Source organism: Trachinotus anak, unplaced genomic scaffold (genome assembly GCF_046630095.1).
Source record: "Trachinotus anak isolate AG129_WGS33_773 ecotype Australia unplaced genomic scaffold, CSIRO_AGI_Tana_v1 ptg000005l, whole genome shotgun sequence".
Lineage (NCBI taxonomy): Eukaryota > Metazoa > Chordata > Actinopteri > Carangiformes > Carangidae > Trachinotus > Trachinotus anak.
Genome location: NW_027273856.1, coordinates 9676209 through 9697172, shown reverse-complemented (window position 1 = coordinate 9697172; position 20964 = coordinate 9676209). Strand labels below are relative to the sequence as shown.

Genomic DNA, 20964 nt, shown 5'->3' with positions numbered 1-20964 from the left:
GCATGTGACAAAAATAACTTTAGTTAGTCTTTAACTTTTAGTGGCAGCATCACTTTCACCAGAAATACAAAATACAATGATATGATTATATATGTTAAAATCATATCTACTTCAAACCACTGTAATATTTGTTATGTATTTGCAGTAACATTACATTACTTTAAGGCAGTATCATCCCCCTCTACACACAAAAACTCCACCTGACACCTTAGCTTCATCTACACGTAGAAAATCCTCTTTAATATGACTGTGTCAAACACATTTATGATCCACAATGGTGAATAATACATAATTTAACCAAAGCTGTTTATTAGATATTCAACAGTCTCTTTGGTAACTTAGTCTCCATTAATTCAACATCCTCAGAGCCTCTTCATTTGAATAGCAAATTAGGTGAATTGGTGATAACCCCAGTGGCCCCTCTTAAATGTCTGAGCTGCACACAGTTTAGTTCTCCATTGTCTTTTTGGTGTTAGTGTTATAGTTTAAAAGTGTTTTTTGAGAAATCGACCTGTCTGCTTCATTATTTCCATCAGCCCTCACTAAAAGATGCCACTGTAACCTTGATGTTTTTCAGGGTTTTATCAAATGTGGTAACACAATGAAAAGCAATCTGTTAAGGCTCGTACTTTTGTCTGGATTGGACCCCAGAGCAGATTCAGACTCAGACAAGCAGATCAAGGAAAAAGGAAGGTTTATTGTCAGACTTCAGCAGATCTGAGTGGTGTGGCAGGTAATGGCCGTGGAGTGTGGAGACAGGACGGGCCCCCCAGCAGGAGCAGGTAGCAGCACTGGAGCAGGAAACTCTGGAGCGAGAAGAAAACACTGATGAGCACTTTTGTTCTGGAGAAAACACAAAGCGAATATCCAAGTTCAAAAACACAAGGGACTTGGTAAGGCCTGAAGTGTTACCACAAAGCAAGCAGAACAATCTGGCAGCAAGTGGCTGATGAACTGGGGGTTTTAAACTGGCTTGATGAATGATGGGCTGCAGGTGTGTCAGGCTGCCAGTGCTGCACCACGCCCCTGCTGTGAGGAAACACAAGAACACGGGGGAGGAGACAGAGGAAAGACACAAGGAAACACCCCAGCCAGGCTGTAACACAATCTTACACAAAGATGGACACTGACAATGGCTTTAAGGTGGCTTGAATATTTATACTTTTCCTGTGTTTTATTTAAAGTGTTGATATCCATAAGAAGATATAATTGTGGGTTTAAGAAACCAAAATCATCTCAGTGTAGTTTTGTGTTTTCTGAGTTGTCAAATAAAAAAGGAAGTAGATTTCAGATAAACAGAGACAAACTAAATCCTGCAAAGTTGGATGGTGGGTCCAGGTGGGCAGTGACTTGTGACATCACAAAGTTACGCAAGCTCTAAAGGCTTGTATCTGAATATTGGCTGTGTGCGTTTCTCTGTGGACTTAGCGCTTTGGTATTTTCACAGTATTGACATAGAACCTAGACTTGCCTTATACTCAAAAAAAGATATGGACATCTCAGTTCAATTTAAATGCCTGAAAAATTATATTTATACGGCTCATAGGCTGTGTAACTGATATATTTGTTTCTTATTGTATGGGCTCTACTCATAATCCTATAACTCTATCATTCAGTCATGTTATGATCTCTTTAAAAGATTATGGAATTGGCTTATAGTGCAACCTCACCAAGCTGATTTGAATAGCTGTATTAGCAGCAATACTGGAGACATGCCAGTTTTACTCGAATTCATCTCCTGGCTGCTCATTTGTTCCCAGCAGGAGGGAGAGGTGGGTGGTGTTTAATATGTGGAAACTCTGTAGAGAGGTTTGAAGAATTGCAGGCAGGCTCAGCAGACAGATGTGACAGATGTGTTGTCTCTTTGTTTCCACAGATCACCAGAAGTTGGAGCGAGAGGCCAGGATTTGCCGCCTGCTCAAGCATCCCAACATCGGTAACTAGTTCTCCCATTCTGTTTACTATATCTCTGTCTGTCCTCCCTCTCATGGTGTCATGTGTAGAGTTGTGTATGAAATATATCCAAGTTTTTGAGGACATACAGAGGTTGGCTTTCGACAACATACTGTATATAGTATGTATAAGTTTCTTCCTCACTCCAGCCATTTCTCATTGTACACAAGGTCCATTTGACCCTCAACCATATTTAGAAGTAGCATTTTTAGCCTCAAATAGTACAAACACACACATTTTGTCAGGAGACATATGGAGACATTGCAGTGACACGCCAAGTCAATTTGATTTAAAAAAATAAATAAATAAATAAAAAAGCAAGCCTCATTAACTCCCTGAGATGTTCCCTAACCTTCACTCCAAGGCTGCATTCAAAAGGACTTAAGACCTGCATGAAATAATGCAGCCTCCTCATTCATTTGAATGAGGTTAGTTTGGCGACAGAGCAGGTGTATCAACACAAAGCCAGACCTCAAACAATATTTAAGGAGTGGTTCTCAAAGTGGGGTCCGGGCACCCCCAGGGGTCCTTGATGGGCGTCCTCAGGGTCCTCAGCAAGATGGGGAATAATTTATATATAATATTTATATTATATATAAATTATATATAATTCCATCCATAAGTAACACAGTAACAGAATGTATGTCTACTTTGGTCATAGGCTTCAAACACTTTCTGTAATAAAACATCTGAAGGCAAAAATCTTATCAGATGGGGGTCCGTAGTCTAATTTTTGTCAGTTTAGTGGTCTCCAATGTTTAAAAGATTGAGAACCATTGTTCTAAAGGCAGGGCTGACCAGTAAATACTGAATCCCACTGGACAGTTTTTTGATAATGTGTTCTTCATCGTACAGGCAATGGTAGTGTAAATACTGCAAGTACACAAGTGCCAGAGAGCATAGAGATTGTTAACTAAACAAAAACACATGAGTTCTGCCTTAAGCCATGTTGCTGTGGTTGGTATTTAAATGATCCTGTACTCTGGCTTGTGCATTGGCTATATCTACAAATAGAGCACATCTGCATACATTGACTCCCTTCCCCCTTCCTGAACACGCACACATGCACACACAGACACACACCCCTCCCTTTTTCAATTCCTCTCTCCCTTTCTCTGGGAGCCACAGAGGCGACCTCAGTCCCTTTTGTTTTAGTGAGGATGAGAGATGAGTGGGTGGCAGTGACAGACAAATGCATGATACGTGGCTATTTGGTTTGGGTTTCCATGTCTATTACCACAACCAAACCAAAGCTTAATTTCAATGCAACATAGCAATTTGTTGTTGACAGAGGCAGCGTTAATAGGTGGTTAGTTAACAGCCAACATAAAAGACTCTTTAAATAGACACTAACTCTTTCACACAGGGTCCAGTTGTGTGACACAGTTAGTCGATGAGGACAGAGCCTGTAAGAGTCAAACTGATACTGAATTTTGATATTGACACTGATATTTGAGAGTGGTGACAGTGAGCTGACAATATCACCCAGACCAATAATGACATAATCTAAACATTTTGTGATTAAGTTGTTTAAATAAAGACATTTTAGGTAAAGAATAAACTTTTTTATTATTAATAAAATAATTATATTAACTATTACTATTATTATTAATATTATTATTTAACAAATAAATCATCAACTTGAATAGACGAAAACTGCTGCTAATAAAACATTTATTACATTTAACATATATCTGCAATTTACTGCTGTGTTCACCCCAGCACCAATATACACTATCTGTGACAACCCAGTAGAGTCAAATTTGTATCAGTCAATTTGTATGGAATTTAATAATATCATTATGTATTATTTAAAAAAAACAACTGAAACACAAATACAACATTATAATTATATCCCTGTCCCCCCTTCAAAAAACAAACAAAAAAAAAAGATGCCCCTTGTACAGTGTTATCGTATATCACGATATTTGGGCTGGACTGTACAATTGAGTGAATTCCTCTGAGAGCTTCTTACGACATAGAGTATTAAAGACATAAAGTGAGCACTTACGGATTTTACCATTGAATCCACTACTAGAGATTCTCATTACTCACCTGCTCACACACGTGCAAACACACCCTTTTGAGATCTGTCCCCCATCACTTAGTGATTGGCTGGTAGCTGGTGTTGCCGTTCATTACTATTCCATTCACACAGCATCCAGCCCGGGGTAAGCCCTTGCTTTACGGTGGCTGCAGTGATAGATCTCTCAGATGCCAGTCAGGAGACGAGCTAATGAAGACGTCACAGAATCCCCACAGGGACATCTCTCCTTTTTTTAATCTTTTCATCTGTCATCTTGTGCTCTGGCTTCTCTGTCTTTAACCTCTCTTGAGCACTGAAATTGGAATGAGATTTTTTTCTGAAGCATCCTGTTTCACATTCATACACACACATTCATTCACATTCACACATTCCCAGCACAGTCTCTCTCTCTCTGTTGATTGTATTGCTAACAGAGTTCATTTAACTCAGGGAAAACCTTGAAACTAGCAGATGGGGTATTCCCTGCTGACCTGATAAGACACCTGACCAGACACAAATCGGTGGAGTGTTATTGGAACAGAGCCAAAATCAATTGTAGCCAACCTTTGCATTATGCTGCCTTTACTAACCTGAGTGGTCTAAGGTTGGCTTTCAGTAACATTTTGTTAAAAATTAAACCAGTATTAAATCCAGATATAAAACCTGAAGCCTTTCGATTTCTTTATCAAATCCATTTAGCGTAGTGGCTAACTATGGTTAGAAAACTACAGCTCAAAGCTGAGCGGGAAAATTAATGTTCACAACCTACAGCTAGAATCTGAAAATGAGATGAGCAGCAGATGTTGAAGTTGATAAAATGTATCTGAACACTGGAATAACAGGTGTAGCATAGTTAGGGCTGGGCGATAATACGATCTCCATAAGCGACAAAATTCAGATAGATTACAATGATAAGCTTTGGACATATTTACTCAATAACACAGGGCAGAAATTTTGCACAACAACCACCGATCAGAGTCTGCCTTTTTTTTCTTCGCCACTTCCGTTTGTGCGCATAACCTAGTTTGTCCAAGTTGCTGGGGAAGGTAAACCTAGAAAAGATCAGAATGACCTAAAGTGGAGCCAAGGGCAGTGAAAGGGATGTTGGACATGACTAGGCGTTATCCTCCAAGGCTGATGTCATTGTTGACGAAAAAGGTTACACCATGTCAGTTGTGTGGCGATGGTTTGGATATGGCCAAATCGATGTGGAGCAAATTAAGCTGGTATGCAAAATATGCCAGCGGTTGGTTCCTTCAAAGACAGGCAATACAACAAACTTTTTTAATCATTTGAAAAAATACCATCCAAGCAACTACACAGAAAGCATGAAAATGCAAGCTTGTGCACAGCCTACAAGTTTAATACGATCAATTGTGTCATCTTTTGCAGCAATTGCACTGTATGAAAAGCATTCCAAAAGGATAGGAGGAAGGTTATGTAAAGACAGATGAAGCATGTAAGAAATAATTAGAAATTGTCTGCACTATCTTCGTAGCATAATAACTAGTTTACAATGTTTACATTTGACATTTCACTACCTCTCAAAAAACTGAGGAATGTAAACCAGTGCACATGTGTTTTTATAATTTTCTACATTTATCTTATCTTACAGTTGAGTACTTGAATGAGCCAAAGGGCGTGATCACCTGTTTACTTTGTTTGGTTTTGTGTTACCTCTACAAACATTTGAGATGCTTGCGGAGTTGTCTGTACATTTAATCTGAATGTGTAATGTAAAAACTTAACAAAAGAATTTTGTGCTGAATTTTGTAAAGGCATGTTATTTTGCTTTATATTTTAATAGATAAATATTTAATATATTTCAATAATAAATATTTCTTCAGGTTTCAGTCAAGATGCTCTTCAAACTAGCAGTATCAGGAAAAAAATTATATCGTGATAAAAATCGATATCGATCAATATGGGAAAATATATTGTGATCACATTTTTTGTCATATTGCCCAGCTCTAAGCATACTGTACTTACAAGCTACAGATACTGGATATCCTGATTGAAAATCATTCATTTGATTTTAAGCTTGAAGTGTTTATGTCGGAGTTTAACAGGGAGATTCTGATCAGTGAGGCTAATGTGATATGATCCTTTCAGTCAAGATGATTCACTACTGATATGTACAGTTCAATTGCAACATTAATGTTTTTAAGCTACAGCTGATAGTTTTCATTGACATTTGTAATTTCAGATCAGGTCACTGTTTGCAAAAATGAACTGCCTGTTGCAACAGAAAAGCAACAGAAAAGTAATCTGCAGCTTTTTAAATAATAATGTTGCCACTTTTCAAGCAAAAACAGCAAACACTTGACTATATCAGCTTTTTCAATGTAAAGCCTTTGTTTTTTCCTAGGTTTTTTTTGCCTTCGCTGAAAACAGCCGTGGCCAGAGGCATTATGTTTTCAGAGTTTTCAGTCCCTCTGTCCCATTCTCATGAATGCGATATCTCAGGAACACCTTAAGGGAATTTCCTTAAAGTTTGCACAAACACTCAATTGGACACAAGGATGACCTGATTGCAATTTGGTAGTCAAAGGTCGACTATTCAGACAATAGGACAAAAAATCAGACATTAGGATAAAATGATGACTTGATGAGGTCAAATTCACTGTGATACACTACAACGCACCACACCATAACTCAGGAACAGAAGGGGAGGTTGAGACCATGTTCATATTTGGTTGGATACTGAATTGGTGACTACTCTTTGGAGCCCACCTTGACAGTGTGGTGATTGTACAGATCGTCTGTGCTGACATGTTGAAGCATCCTCATTTTAGAATTTGTAGCTTTTGCGTAGCAACAGTCATATTTGAAGCACTGTCTACAACTCTATCAGAATCAGCTTTATTGACTAAGGTTAATACCTTTTTATTAAATTCCAGACATGTTAAATTTAAACCATAACTTGACTGGTTGGTGGCGACATACAACTGGCATTCATTTTAGTTTATCATTTTAAATGATCTTTGGGTTTTAGATTGTTGGTTGAACTTGTGATGGGAAATTTTTCACAAGTTTCTGACATTTCATAGACAAAACTAATGGAGGAGAGTAATACAGTAGGTGATGATGGTAACAATAGTTGCAATAGTTGCAACCTACTATTCTATCAATAAATGATTTGTTATCCATGGAGCTAGTATTTCCAGTATTTTATGTTCTTAGGACCTGATCTCAAACCTGATCAAACTCCAGGCTGATCAGTATTTTGTAATAAAGACTGTGACTGTAATAAAGACAAAATATCTACATGGTCCCTTTTTACAAGGACAACATACTATAACCTTCCTGTAGGTTTCAGTGTATCAATGTCTATCTGTAAATTGGGTATATATTTCCATAAAAATGTTGCCTTCTGTCAATCAAAACTGCCTTTGTCAGAATAAAATGAGCATGTTGTGAAGCTCTCCAGAGACTGGAACAGGCAATTTATGTGTGTAACCTCTGAACTGCTGCTGCAGTAGGTACCCCAGTTATCATCAGAGGCATCATGCTCATCTCAGTTTGACTGTCTTTGTCACTTCACAGCATATTATTTCATGTCCTTTAGGCAGTGTGGTTAATTGGCTCATTGAAGCCTCACTGCTGGCAGATTTCTTCCCTCTGTTCTGCCTTTATCTTCTTATTGTTCAGCAAAGTGAAAGAGACAGCCTTGCCCCCAGACATCATGCACGTTCAGAAGACCTGAGCACTAAAAATAGAGCATCAGGAATGATGTGCTGAGGCAATGTCTGCCAACAAGTCCAAATGTTAGTGAATTTACATATGATGTGTAATGTGGATTGAAACAAAGTTGTCTCGCACCAGCGTGTTTCTCATGCTGAAACCCAAATTATAAGCAGCTCTGAACCAGGTTCGGGAGATCACTGGGCAGCATGGATTGCCAAAGTCAAGGGCCTCAATTAAGTATTTTATTTTTATGGTGCTGTTACTTTCTTTACATTTAATTGGTATATTTGTGACATGGGAATACATCAATGATAATATGACTTTCAAGTGTTAACAGAAGCATTGTTGCTAGGTAACAAACAACAAAATGGATGCCAACATGTATCTCTGTATTAACAACAAAAGAAACTAGCTCACACACTAAGGCAGTAGAAAACAAAAGAAATTTCTATGAGCTAAGATGTTTTGACAAAACCCAACTGCTTAGGGTCGGCCATATCTTATGTACAAAAATGGTCTGTTTACATACATACAGAGATCAAGATGCAAAATTTGCTGTTCATTGGTGAGTTGAGGCCAAATGTTGACTTCACTCTATTTGTTTCAGAAAAAAGCACAATAATTTTTCGCATAAATTATGTAACCTGAAATATACCAATATTTATTTACTACTTCTTCTACAGAACCTGTTTAAATGTCACCTCTTGGAGAGATTGATGCCATAAGTGGTCATTCTGACTCAGACCTCCACTATCCTCACTTCATGTGCACTTGTGAATTAATGCTGAATGACACACTGGCAGAGCAGATGCCCTTAGAGACATGGGCAACATGGTTACTTGTCAGTTGGAAAACGAGCAATAAAGAGTTACATAATTCCAATATGAATATAACTTTACCAATTACATCTGAAGAAAGCAATAGCACCATTAGAATAAACTACTTGCTTGAGGTGGGTGATCCATGCTGGCCAGTGATCTGCTGAACCTGGTTAAACAGTAACCGCTTGTAAGGGACGCTGTAAGAAGTGAAGTGAACACACCCACAACGAGGCAGTGACGATTTCATTGGTCAGCATCATACATGGCATTCTGTTGGTTTGGGAATTTTGAGAGTATCATTACACAAAAGTCAGAGAGCGAGAGCAGAAAGCCCACGGAAGCAGCCTGAGCATGAGGAGAAAGACTCAGACCGCAGCGCAGGGCATTTGTGCAGCATCGGTTTATTAGTCTTATGACTGTGTGTTAAGTACAGACCTGGAATCAGGACGTGGTTAGCCTAGCTTAGCATAAAGTCTGGAAACAGGGAAACAGCTAGTTTGACTCTGTCCAAAGACTGCAAACATTACTTTTTGCAAAAGTTGAATAAATAAGTTCAACTGTGATATTTCAGGGAGTCACGTGCTGGAAGTTTTTCAGTACATCAATTTATCCATTGGCCCAGCTTGTCTGTCTCTGAACAGACATGAAGTACCAGTCATGTCCTGACAGAAATGGAGTAAAAAAATTTAGTAAATCAGGAGCATTTCTGTTTCCTCACACTTGTCATTGGCTTTGCATTAGGAAGGACCAACAATGTGTCTCTAACAACAACAAACACTTCATCCACCAGCAGTGTTAAACACATTTCACACTGACAGAAGACAACAGTACACTGGTGCTCAGGGCTCAATTTGTGGTTCAATGAAATGTTCATAATTCACACAATCACCTACTGCTGCTAGTGTGACAGGCTACCTGGTGCAGTTGAGAAGTGTTTTACATAAGGAAATTAACTGTCACTGTTCTTTTCTTCTCCTCCCTCCCTCACAGTGCGGCTCCACGACAGCATATCAGAGGAAGGATTCCACTATCTGGTCTTTGACTTGTAAGTGCAGGATTTTTCTATCGCACATCACCTGTATGCATCTTTGAGACACAGGACACACAGCAACACACATTCACATCATGCTTAGGAGAGATGCTGTAGAAACCTGTCAGCTGCCAATCAGATGTCCTGTCTCTGAGGCATCATGGGAGATTAGATGTGGCATGTTTGCCTCCTCTTTGCTCCATCTGTCACAGCAACACTGTGTGCTAACTCACCACGTTTACACACCACAGAAATACTTGAGCTCACGATAAGACATGCATTCAGAAAGCAGACCCTTTCACTAGTTTCACGTTATGTTGCAGCCTTATGCTAAATTTGAAATTTAGCTCAGGTTCCTCCCATTTCTCTTGATCATCTTTGGGATGTTTCTACACCGTGATTGGAGTCCACCTGTGGTAAATTCAGCTGATTGGACATAATGTGGAAAGACACACACCTGTCTATAGAAGGTCTCACAGCTGAAGCAGATCAGAGGAAAAACCTTGAGCTCAGAGACAGGACTGTGTCAATATCTAGTCGCACTTCGTCTTACTGAATAAGCAACTAAACAAATACCAGGGGGACAAATGCAGTGCACAAGTCAGTTTGTAGGCTAGATGCTAAATATGCTGGTCAACTGCAGCAGATTGAACAAATTCAAAACCCTGTATGGATATTAACATTAGACTGTTTTGATGCTAAATGGTTTGGTGCCTGCTAACAAAACACTGTCTACTCTTTGCTTTTAATGTCAGCTACAGTTACTGATGCAGGTTTGGTTATGTTGCCTCTCAATGCTACTCGGCTGTCAATCAAACACTCACGCTAAAGGAGCATTTCATTTGGATCCTAAGAGACTTTTCCCTTTCGGTAATAAGGGAAATCCTCTGACACAGATTTTGTAAAAAGCAATAAGTTCTTGTGAACTTTACTAATGAACTTGTGGACTTTTTGGGAAACACACTAAAATGAGGCAGAAGTGGCACTATCCTGATCACATATGCATGTGCATATCAACATGTTTCAGTTCTACTGAGTCCGGACGAATTTTTATTAGCAAAATGATTAACTATGACAATGTAGGATATTTTCACAATATCATGATATTTGAAAAACTAAATTATATGATTAATTATGAAAAAACTAATCAACAGACGATTGAAGAATCAAACCTTTTGTCACATTTACAAATTCACTGATAATGTCTCTAGACCGTTTTGAATTGTACCATTTGAATATTTTGGAGCTGAATGAGAAATGTTCTATATTTATTGTGTTTTGTTTAAGCTTTTGTCATTCTTCAAAAATTATTATTTTACAGTAAGGACAGATAAACACTTTCCCAATGTCCACAACAAAGGACTATGTGTTGTTGTTGTTTTTTTTTTACTGTGACATGTTTTTTTCTGTCATTATTGTCTTTATCTGATAATATCTGAACTACACAAACCCTCCAGCTCTCAGGAGGGTTGTGGTTTAAAAAGTGACATTAAAATCATGTAAACAATAGGATCCAAGTTTGGCAGCTTCCACCAACCTTCTTCACCCCAGTTAGTTTTCATCCCCTATTAACATTAACAATTTGTTAATAAAGCAACCAAGATCCTTTCCTCATTGTAACCTGATATTCTGGGCTTACTGTCACTTCAATGAATCTCCTTCCTTCCTTCCTTCCTTCTCCCCTTTACCCCCATAACTCACCATTTCCTTCATTCCTCCTCTCTCCTGTGTCTTGTCATCTGTTGTCTGCAGCAGCTAGGAAGGAAGTTGCTTTAATTTTGTTTTAAATGCTGTGTTTAATTTGACTAGGGGCCATAAAAAGATCACAGAGTGTTCACATAGACAAAAAACATTCCCCCTTTTTTCCTAAATAGAAAAGCTGCCTGGAAGAACAACAGGACATGCAGCAAATTGACCACAAACGGGGAGGCTGATATTTTACACCCCCAGTGATTTTAACCTTTATATTTATTGAGTGAAGTGAAAAGCATCAGACTAGAAGAACACGCTGGACCAGAGGAAAGTATAATACACTTCATGTTTGGGTCACTTCCTGGCTGCTGAATGCTTGCCAACAATAACACTGGGGCTCTGCAGGCACTTTTACAGCCAAATTTGTCTCAACACCAAAGTCATTAAAAGTTGCATGAAACTTTAATATAAAAACCCCTGAAGACTCAATGTGATAATGTTTTCCACAGGCCATGGAAAAGGTTTGGCCTTAAAATATCCCTCAAGTCATTCTCCTTTGTTTTGGGGAAACTGGTCCACTGACCCACTTTTAAAATAATTTCACACTCTAAAGGGAAACTGAGTTTATACATGAAGGCCAGTTTCCTTATTATGGGCTGAACTACTCACATGTTTAACAAGTTTGACAGAATATGGCCTTCTGAGGTGTATTATGGGAAATACAGAATTCAGTGGTTTTGGAGTTTGATCCATACTGTGGAATAGTCATGTCAAAATATATTATATCAGTATTATATATTGTGTCAGGTTGCCACAAATAACTCAGTGTATGGGAAACACTGCTGTTTATTGCAGTACAGTTCAACAGCACCAGACTACAGTGTCTTGTAAGTCATAAACATTTTTAATAAGTCTATTCTGTTTAGCTTTAGTAGTAGCAGCTCCTGTAATTGTGAACTGTTTAGTTTCCCTCTGTTCCTGCTCTTATTTTTGTGATATTTTTGTGAGTGTGATCAGATTTTCTCTCTTTATCTAAGTTGGACAGAGTCAGAGCAACCCTGACTTTTAATCCCCAGTATGGATGAAGCATCAGTAACACTGGATCCTACACTTCCCATAATGCAGCTATGTAGCATGTCTTTATCAGAACCTTCCTGTGTGGGAAACCAAAGTCTTTTAAACTCTACGTCCCAAATTTGCACTACATGCTTTTTGTCACCAGGGTTATTTTGGCTTAAATTCTAAAATCACAGATTTGTAACATCACCATTGGGGTGATGATATAATTTCCCCAGACTGTAGAAAGCTGAAGCCATAGAAGACAGTATACAACTACTAAAGTCCTCCCTATGACAAGTAAACCTATCCTCACGTTTAAGAACGGCCGAGTCCAAACCTAAGACCTACTCTACATAAACTTCTCTTTGTCTGAGCTCCAGCAGCTGAGTCACATCATTATATAAAGTTCTCTGTTATTACTTCACTTCCATTCTGTTGCAAATAGTCAGATAGTTGCTGTTACTTGGAGAAACAGTCTGGACTTGAGTCATGGAAAGACTCCAGCTAAATGAATGTCCACACACCATATGACCACATCTGCTGAAATATATATTTGGAATGATTTCACCATTTAGCCTCAAAAGCATAACATCGTTCTTTTGACCCGGCTGCTCTGAAAAGAAATCCCTTTCAGATCAGATTTATTATTGTGCAACAACGTTATCAAGCCTTCCTGCTTTTTTCTCCACAGACATGGGAATGAACATCTGTGTTTTCTTTGTAAGTCTATCTTTCAGTTTTTATTTCTCACTCTGTTCGTTCCTCCTCCAGAGTTACAGGTGGCGAGCTGTTTGAGGACATTGTTGCCAGGGAGTACTACAGTGAAGCTGATGCCAGGTCAGTGTGCTGCTCTGTTGTGTTGATATTTCTGCTTTACTTTAGAAATGTGATGTCAAACCCATTTTTGGCACCATAAAGGCAGACTGAAACAGAGACACTACAGAACAATTAACACAATTATATCAATGCAAATCCTGAAATTGCCACTACCTACTTACAGTGTGTATGGGAATGTTTAAACATTCAAACACAACAATACAACCACTCTTCATTCTGCGGTGGACACACTGTTAAAGTGTTGTCTGTTGTTCTGCCTTTTTTATGCCTTTTATGGCCCAAATCCTCTTTCTACCTTTCCTGTTCCATCTTTGTCCTATGGTAATGGACTTTCCCAGTTTCACCTCTCCTGTTTATTAAAAATCCACTCAAAAATGGACCTGATTTTTTTTTTTTTAAGAAAAGCAGCTTTATCCCAAAGCTTTATCCATCAGTGTCTTAATTTAAGACTTGGTTTTCAGTGTTTTTCTATCCAGCTGGGTGGAATTGTCTTTCTGATGACTCCGGCTCTTCAGATGTTAATTTTGTGTAAATTCTGATTCATATTCTTAAGGTTCTGGATTCTATTTTGCAGTGGGTTTTACTGATTTGTAGAAGTTATTATTAAAGTTAAGATCTGTAAGATTCTTATTGATGAACATGCTTGTGTCTTTTGTATATTGCTCTGTGTTGAACAGCTTAAAGGAACAGTTCAGCAATGTGCTTTCTTTCCAAGAGTAGTATGTGAACATCGATATGAATCACATCTGTGTGTTAAGTATGCATGTGCTTAGCCTTGCTTAACATAAAGCAGTGTTCCCACTCTGAGGGCTTGTGGATGACCAGCTCAAAAATATGGAGTGAAACTAAGTTGAGTGAATGCTATCGTGCTGACCTTTATTTCACCAAGAATAAGTCAGAAACTGTTGAACTGAGAACCACTAACATAAAGACTGGAACAAGGAAACAGCTCATCTGGCTCTGTCCAGTGTTCAAAAATCCGTCTACCAACACCTCCACAGCTCACTGATTAATATAAAACATAGGAAGAACGATTTGTGTTTTTGTGCTTTAAGGGGGGATTGTGTGTTGGAACTGTTCTCTGTGACAAAAAACAAGTAACTGCCCCTAAAAGCAGAAATGTTGGCTTTTACATTACTCTTCATGAATGAGTGGAACCAGTGACTCCAAACCTTTTCTGGTTGTTTGACCCTCTCGTAACCCCTCATCACAGTTTGCATTTACCTCTGATCTTGAGCTGAGCTTTATATTCCCCTGATGGTTTAATTGTAAAAGTTTTTGAAAGGTCTGGAGTTTTGGAAAATCTTATTTTATGCAGCATAGATATGTTGGTTATTAGAACAAACTGATCACCCTTAAGTTTGGAACCAAGGCAACTTTAGAGGTGTTTGTTGAACTTTGGACAAAGCCAGGCTAACTGTTTCTCCGTGCCATGAGTCTTTATGCTAAGCTAGGCTAACGGCCTCATGACTCCAGCTCTGTATTTGCCACACAGACATGAGACATTGATATCGATCCTCTCATCTCACTCTTGTACTGAACTATTCCTTTAAACCTGTTTCTTTGTTTCAAGTGTTGTTACTTGATATGTTGTGGCGTGTTCTGTCTGCCTGTTCTTGTTCCTTTATTTCCTGACATTTACCTGTTCTCCCTCTTCCTCTCCTTTCTGCTTTTCGCCTGGTCTCTCTCTCCTCCACAGTCACTGCATACAGCAGATTCTAGAAAGTGTAAATCATTGCCACATAAATGGCATAGTGCATAGGGACCTAAAGGTTAGTAAGTGATGACAGTAACAGCAAAAAGACACAGGCCTGCCCACCTGCGGCACCTCGCCTTGCTCCTTCACTGCCTGATCAATCAACAAATTAACCTTTCACAGAATGCCGCCTCCTCCAGAACCACCCGCCCCTTCACCAGACACCCTCACACACCGCCATCTCACGGGAGTGTTTAAATACCCACCCACTCCAGGGCATTGTGGGCAGGTTGGCTGGAGAGGAGGTGGTAGGTTGTGTAGCTGCCGGAGGGGCTGGTAGATCTCATCTTGGCCTGTCTCTCCTGTATGCCAGGGCAAAAAGTGCATGTAGCATCTGCCCAAAACCATGCTGTGAACCAGCCACTGAGAGGCTGTGGCCTGGGAGAGGAGGAGGAGGAGGAGGAGGAAGAAGAGAAAGAGGGGGTTTTAAGACCCTTTTGTGGCTTTAGAGACCATCTGAACGGGTGTATGACAATTTGAATTCTAATACCAGGTTTCAGATAAACTTCAAAGTTTGAAATTAAGATATGTATGAAAAACCATCAAACAGTGTTTGAACCAACAGCATCCCCACAGGCAGACAGAATCATTATGTCGACATACTCCACATAACATGTATAAAAATATATACTTGAATACTATTGAATAATGTTGGATTGACAGATACCACTGTCAACGTTTAGTTTAGGGCCAATCAAGGAAAATATGAAATTGAGATTTTCAAACTAATATTTTAATTTGAATTGCAAGTGCTTACTATTAATTCACCTCCAGGCCTGAATTACTGGTCTAAATCTGTGTAGTATTAAACAAGATCAACAATCAGTGTGAAAGTTCATTCTTGACTATTCTTGAAAAGAGTTTTCAATCAGGGTCACCTTAGTTGCTTTTTCTAGAGCTTTGAAGACAACATTCTGTAGAAAGCTTCTCTGAAAGCTGACAAGTAGTTCAGATTATTTTAGCATTATCTTGTAAGATTAGTTTTCATCAAGCATCACAAGACTACAGAGAACATTCGATAAAATGATACAGCTCTAAGTGAAGTTCCTCTTACATCAGTAACTAAGCTAATTCCCTATAGAAAATATCACAGTGAAGCCCACATTTGCCCACAGGATGTTACAAAAATGGTCATTGTATTAAATGCTTATCTTACATTTACAGGATTAATTGGAACAGCATTGTTTTCTATTTATGGCAGTAGGACAAACTGCAAGCAACACACCTCTAGACTTTATCTGCTTAAACTAACACAGTGTCTCAGACTGACAGGGCATAGCAGAATCCCAGAGGTCTGATTCAGAGCTTTTACTCTGTCTAAATAAAAATGATGATATGATAATGCCTAAAAGTCTAAAAGGTAGATTCTGACTGTGCACCACCTGCCAGGTGTTGGTGATGGACTGCTAATTGAAAATTAGCAATCACTGACCCAGAATTACGTGATTAGAGGAAGACTCACCATACTGTTGTACATTTTGAGTAACATATAAACACTCCAATGCTTTTCATACATCAAAATGATTCAGTGTTGTTCTGTCTTCTTGAGGACATTATCTTTGACTGCGCATACATGTTCAGATGGTGATAGACAGATGGTTCATCCAATCACCTGCAAAGTATTTTTTTAAGCATCCACCCTTTTCCAAACAGTTTCTAATGAAGCCTTTCCAGATGGTTCCGTCTAACGAAACATCTGGCATGTCAGGTTAATGCAGTCAAAAGTGAGAGACACTGACAGTTCCCGTTTTCTTCTGTTAAACCTTTTCTAATGTCAATAGAATAGCCGGTTCAGGAATTTGAAAGTTTCACTCTTTCAAATGACAATTTCAGTCATTTAGCTGTAATCTAGTCTGTTTGTTGTAACCTGTGTTAATGCCACTTTCAGTAGCTGCAGTAGTACGGAAATCCTATTCTGCAAAACCGCACACATTTGACAGGGAAAGAGTAAAAGCTGCACACAGTTCAACACTGATGGTCTGTTTCTGAGAAGCAGCTGCATATTGAAACCACACCTTCCTTCAGCTCCACAGCTTCCTCCTTAGTCTCTCAGGGCCCGGCCTCCAGCTGGCCAGGAGCTAACACCACTTCTGTTTTGAGACTCAGGCAGAGAATTGGCCGTGTTGTGTGACTAGTCAATGATGACATAATTGCAGTCGTACTTTTATTTCCTTGATCCATTACAGCAAACTTCAGTGTTTGACTGTAGCAACACAGACACACACACACACACAAAGAAAAAGAAATTGCTGTTGAGTAAATGGTCCATTTCACCAAATTGCCCATGATTATGGTCTCTGGGTGGGTCTGTTGCCACAATGCAATGCAGACCCCCACCCACCAACACGGCTGGCGGCTCCCTGAGTGTCAAAGCGAGCTCACAGCCACAGACAGTGAGTGGTAGCTTGTCACTAACCCATGGCTCCCCGGTGTTTGCATGTAGTCATTGCATTCAGCAGATCCTAGAGGCTGTGCTCCATTGCCACCAGATGGGCGTGGTCCACCGCGACCTCAAGGTAAGTAGACAGACGATAAAAAAGTGAACTCAAGGCTCTTAGTGTCCCACACTCCAACATGTCTTTACTGTCTTCTGTGTTTGTTTCTTCATTTTTTCTGTTTGAAACCTCGTGTCCACATCGACACTGATGTTAGTTATCATCCTCCAGGGTCATGTTTCGACGGAGAAGGAAGTCCACTTAGTGTTAATGGGCTTCTGCAATACTCCTGCATCTATAAGCAGCAGTGCATCATGTATATAGACCTAAATACATTAAATACACAAATCAACACACTTATAGTGTATCCAGAAAGTATTCACAGCGCTTCACTTTTTCCATATTTTGTTATGTTACAGCCTTATTCCAAAATGGATTAAATTCATTTTTTACCTCAAAATTCTACACACAATACCCCATAATGACAAAGTGAAAAAAGTTTGCTTGAATTTTTTGCAAATATAGAAAAAATAAAAAAACAAAAAGATCACTTGTACATAAGTATTCACAGCCTTTGCCCATGACACCCAAAATTGAGTTCAGGTGCATCCTGTTTCCACTGATCATCCTTCAGATGTTTCTACAACTTGATTGGAGTCCACCTGTGGTAAATACAGTTGATTGGAAGTGATTTGGAAAGACACACACCTGTCTATATAAGGTCCCATAGTTGACAGTGCAGGTCAGAGCACAAACCGAGCCATGAAGTCCAAGGAATTGTCTGTAGACCTCAGAGACAGGATTGTATCTAGGCACAGATCTGGGGAAGGGTACTGAAAAATTCCTGCAGTATTGAAGGTCCAAATGAGCACAGTGGCCTCCATCATCCGTAAATGGAAGAAGTTTGGAACCACCAGGACTCCTCCTAGAGCCAGCCGCCTGGCCGATCTGAGCAATTGGGGCAGAAGGGCCTTAATCAGGCAGGTAACCAAGAACCCGATGGTCACTCTGACAGTGCTCCAGCATTGCTCTGTGGAGAGAGGAGAACCTTCCAGGACAACCATTTCTGCAGCACTCCACCAATCAAGCCTGTATGGTAGAGTGGCCTGACAGAAGCCACTCCTCAGTAAAAGGCACAGGACAGCCTGCCTGGAGGTGCCTGAAGGACTCTCAGACCATGAAAAAGAAAATTCTCTGGTCTGATGAAACAAAGATTGAACTCTTTGGCCTGAATGCCAAGCATCATGTCTGGAGGAAACCAGGCACCGCTCATCACCTGGCCAATACCATCCCTACAGTGAAGCATGGTGGCGGCATCATGCTGTGGGGATGTTTTTTGGCAGCAGGAACTGGGAGACTAGTCAGGGTTGAGGGAAAGATTAATGCAGCAATGTAAAGAGACATCCTTGATGATAACCAGCTCCAGAGCGCTCTGGACCTCGGACTGGGGCGAAGGTTCATTTTCCAACAGGACAACGACCCTAAGCACGCAGCCAAGATAACAAAGGAGTGGCTTCAGGACAACTCTGTGAATGTCCTTGAGTGGCCCAGCCAGAGCCCAGACTTGAACCTGATTGAACATCTCTGGAGAGATCTGAAAATGGCTGTGCACCGACGCTCCCCATCCAACCTGATGGAGCTTGAGAGGTTCTGCAAAGAAGAATAGGAGAAACTGCCCAAAAATAGGTGTGCCAAGCTTGTAGCATCATACTCAAAAAGACTTGAGGCTGTAATTGCTGCCAGAGGCACTTCAACCAAGTATTGAGCAAAGGCTGTGAATAATTATGTACATGTGATTTTTATGTTTTTTATTTTTAATATATTTGCAAAAATTTCAAGCATTTTTTTGTCACTTTGTCATTATGGGGTAATGTGTGTAGAATTTGAGGTAAAAAATGAATTTAATCCATTTTGGAATAAGGCTGTAACATAACAAAATGCGGAAAAAGTGAAGCGCTGTGAATACTTTCCGGATGCACTGTATTTAATAAAGTTTTTCTTTTTTTTCCACCTCAGTCTTTTCTTACTGACAACAGAAGAAAGCAGAACTTTACAGTTGTGTTTTCTCATTATACATGTTCTGAACTTTATGAGCATGAGCAGACTGTTTAATTATATTCGCAGCTGCCTCAAAACTTAGCAGTTACTTCCTGTCTTACAACCTGTTGGCAGACAACTGGCTATACTTATCACAGAGTGTTCACATGCAGCTTTTAGCAGAAGTTGTATTACACTGGGATCTAATACACAGTATCAGCTTAATAATGACCTGACCTGACAGATGTGGGGTGTCCTGTTTTATCTTGTGTAGTGTGGTAGACAACCAACGCAAGATTTGCAAGATTTGCGTGTCAGAAATGTTTTCTTCTCTTACATTGTTCATGTCAACTGGAAACACGGCGAAATGAAAGAGGAGCATTGTTGGTGCAGCAGTGAAATCTGTCCTTGACACCACCATTTTGATCACCTACACACAAGTCATGAGAGACAGCAAGCTGTGATTGGTTGGTGTCCACCGTTTAGCCACCATGTCTCTCTCTACTGAGCTACTGGAAGAGGTCTTGGTCTATCAGGACTAGAGATGAAGCACTTTCAAGCAGTCTCACTATAACGTTTAACCATGGTTAATTACTGTTAATTTGGCTAATGTAAGGTTCTGTACAGCATCAACCAGCAACAGTCTCCCAGGCGTATGCACAGCAAGCAACAAGGGTTGGGTATGTGTCAGTCAAAACATGGAGGAAGGCAAAGACAGCACTGCTCCAGAGATTTTTCAGCCTTCTAATTCCTTTTAACACTTAAGTTAGCAAGTATAAGCTGGTGTTTTAAACATGAGTAAACCCGCTAAAGAGGGCAATTGACTCCTTTTACACTGCCAGGCTAGTTTACCTTTCTGTTCAGAGTGATGTCATCACATGCACACAGAGACACACAGACACAGGAGAGAAAGAGTGAGCTGGCGAGCCTGTGTGTGAGACGCTTCGATCGGTGATTGTGTGTTTTTAAAACTTATGTCAGAGCTGCAGCTCACTCTGTCATCCCCAAGCCATGGTGTTTCTGGTTTAACAGCACCCAGCTGGGCAGGTGACAGATGTGTCAACAGTGTCTGTGCTCTGAAAGACGTTACAGCACAGAAAATAATAATAATAATAATAATCATGATAATAAATTTGCTTTTCCCTTGTTGACAGAGTGGGTATAAAGCAGACAAACCCAGTACTGCTACTGGTCCCTGATCCTCATCTGTGACACAGATATGTTGGACGTGTAATTATTTTAATGTTTAAATGCAAATATTCACTTGGTGAAATGTGTTATTGCTATTTGAACATTTTCAGCACGTTTTAACAATACCGTGGTAATACTGATAACTGATCATTTTTGGTCACTATAGTGGTGATATAAAATTTTTATATTGTTTAATAAGGACCCCCTGCAAATGAACTCAAACATGTCATGCTACAACTTTTTTGCTAGTTGATACCAAAGCAGCATTACTTGCTGCTGGAGTACAGTTGTCGTTTTCCATTTTTCCATATCTGATGTAAATGAGAAGTCTGCCTGATGTACCACAATCTACTCCAGTTTAAAGGTTCCTGTTCTTAGTGAGTGACACACAGGCTCTACATGCACATCAAACAATCATTCTTGATCAGTTGTGAGCATAT

General features: G+C 39.7%; 1 protein-coding gene across 14 annotated transcripts in view; it reads left to right on the top strand.

Annotated features, from left to right (window-relative positions):
- The window catches only part of camk2d1 (calcium/calmodulin-dependent protein kinase (CaM kinase) II delta 1), a 106545-nt gene that overhangs the window by 46762 nt on the left and 38819 nt on the right, over positions 1–20964 (top strand). For 8 of the 14 annotated variants that reach the window (XM_071478288.1, XM_071478282.1, XM_071478286.1 and 5 more), the window contains exons 3-6: positions 1877–1936; positions 9478–9532; positions 13040–13105; positions 17305–17377. In XM_071478288.1, coding sequence (XP_071334389.1) covers positions 1877–1936; positions 9478–9532; positions 13040–13105; positions 17305–17377 — 254 coding nt within the window. Of the gene's footprint in view, positions 1–1876; positions 1937–9477; positions 9533–13039; positions 13106–14804; positions 14878–17304; positions 17378–20964 lie in introns of all 14 variants that reach the window. The other 6 variants (XM_071478289.1, XM_071478283.1, XM_071478287.1 and 3 more) reach the window with 1 other exon arrangement.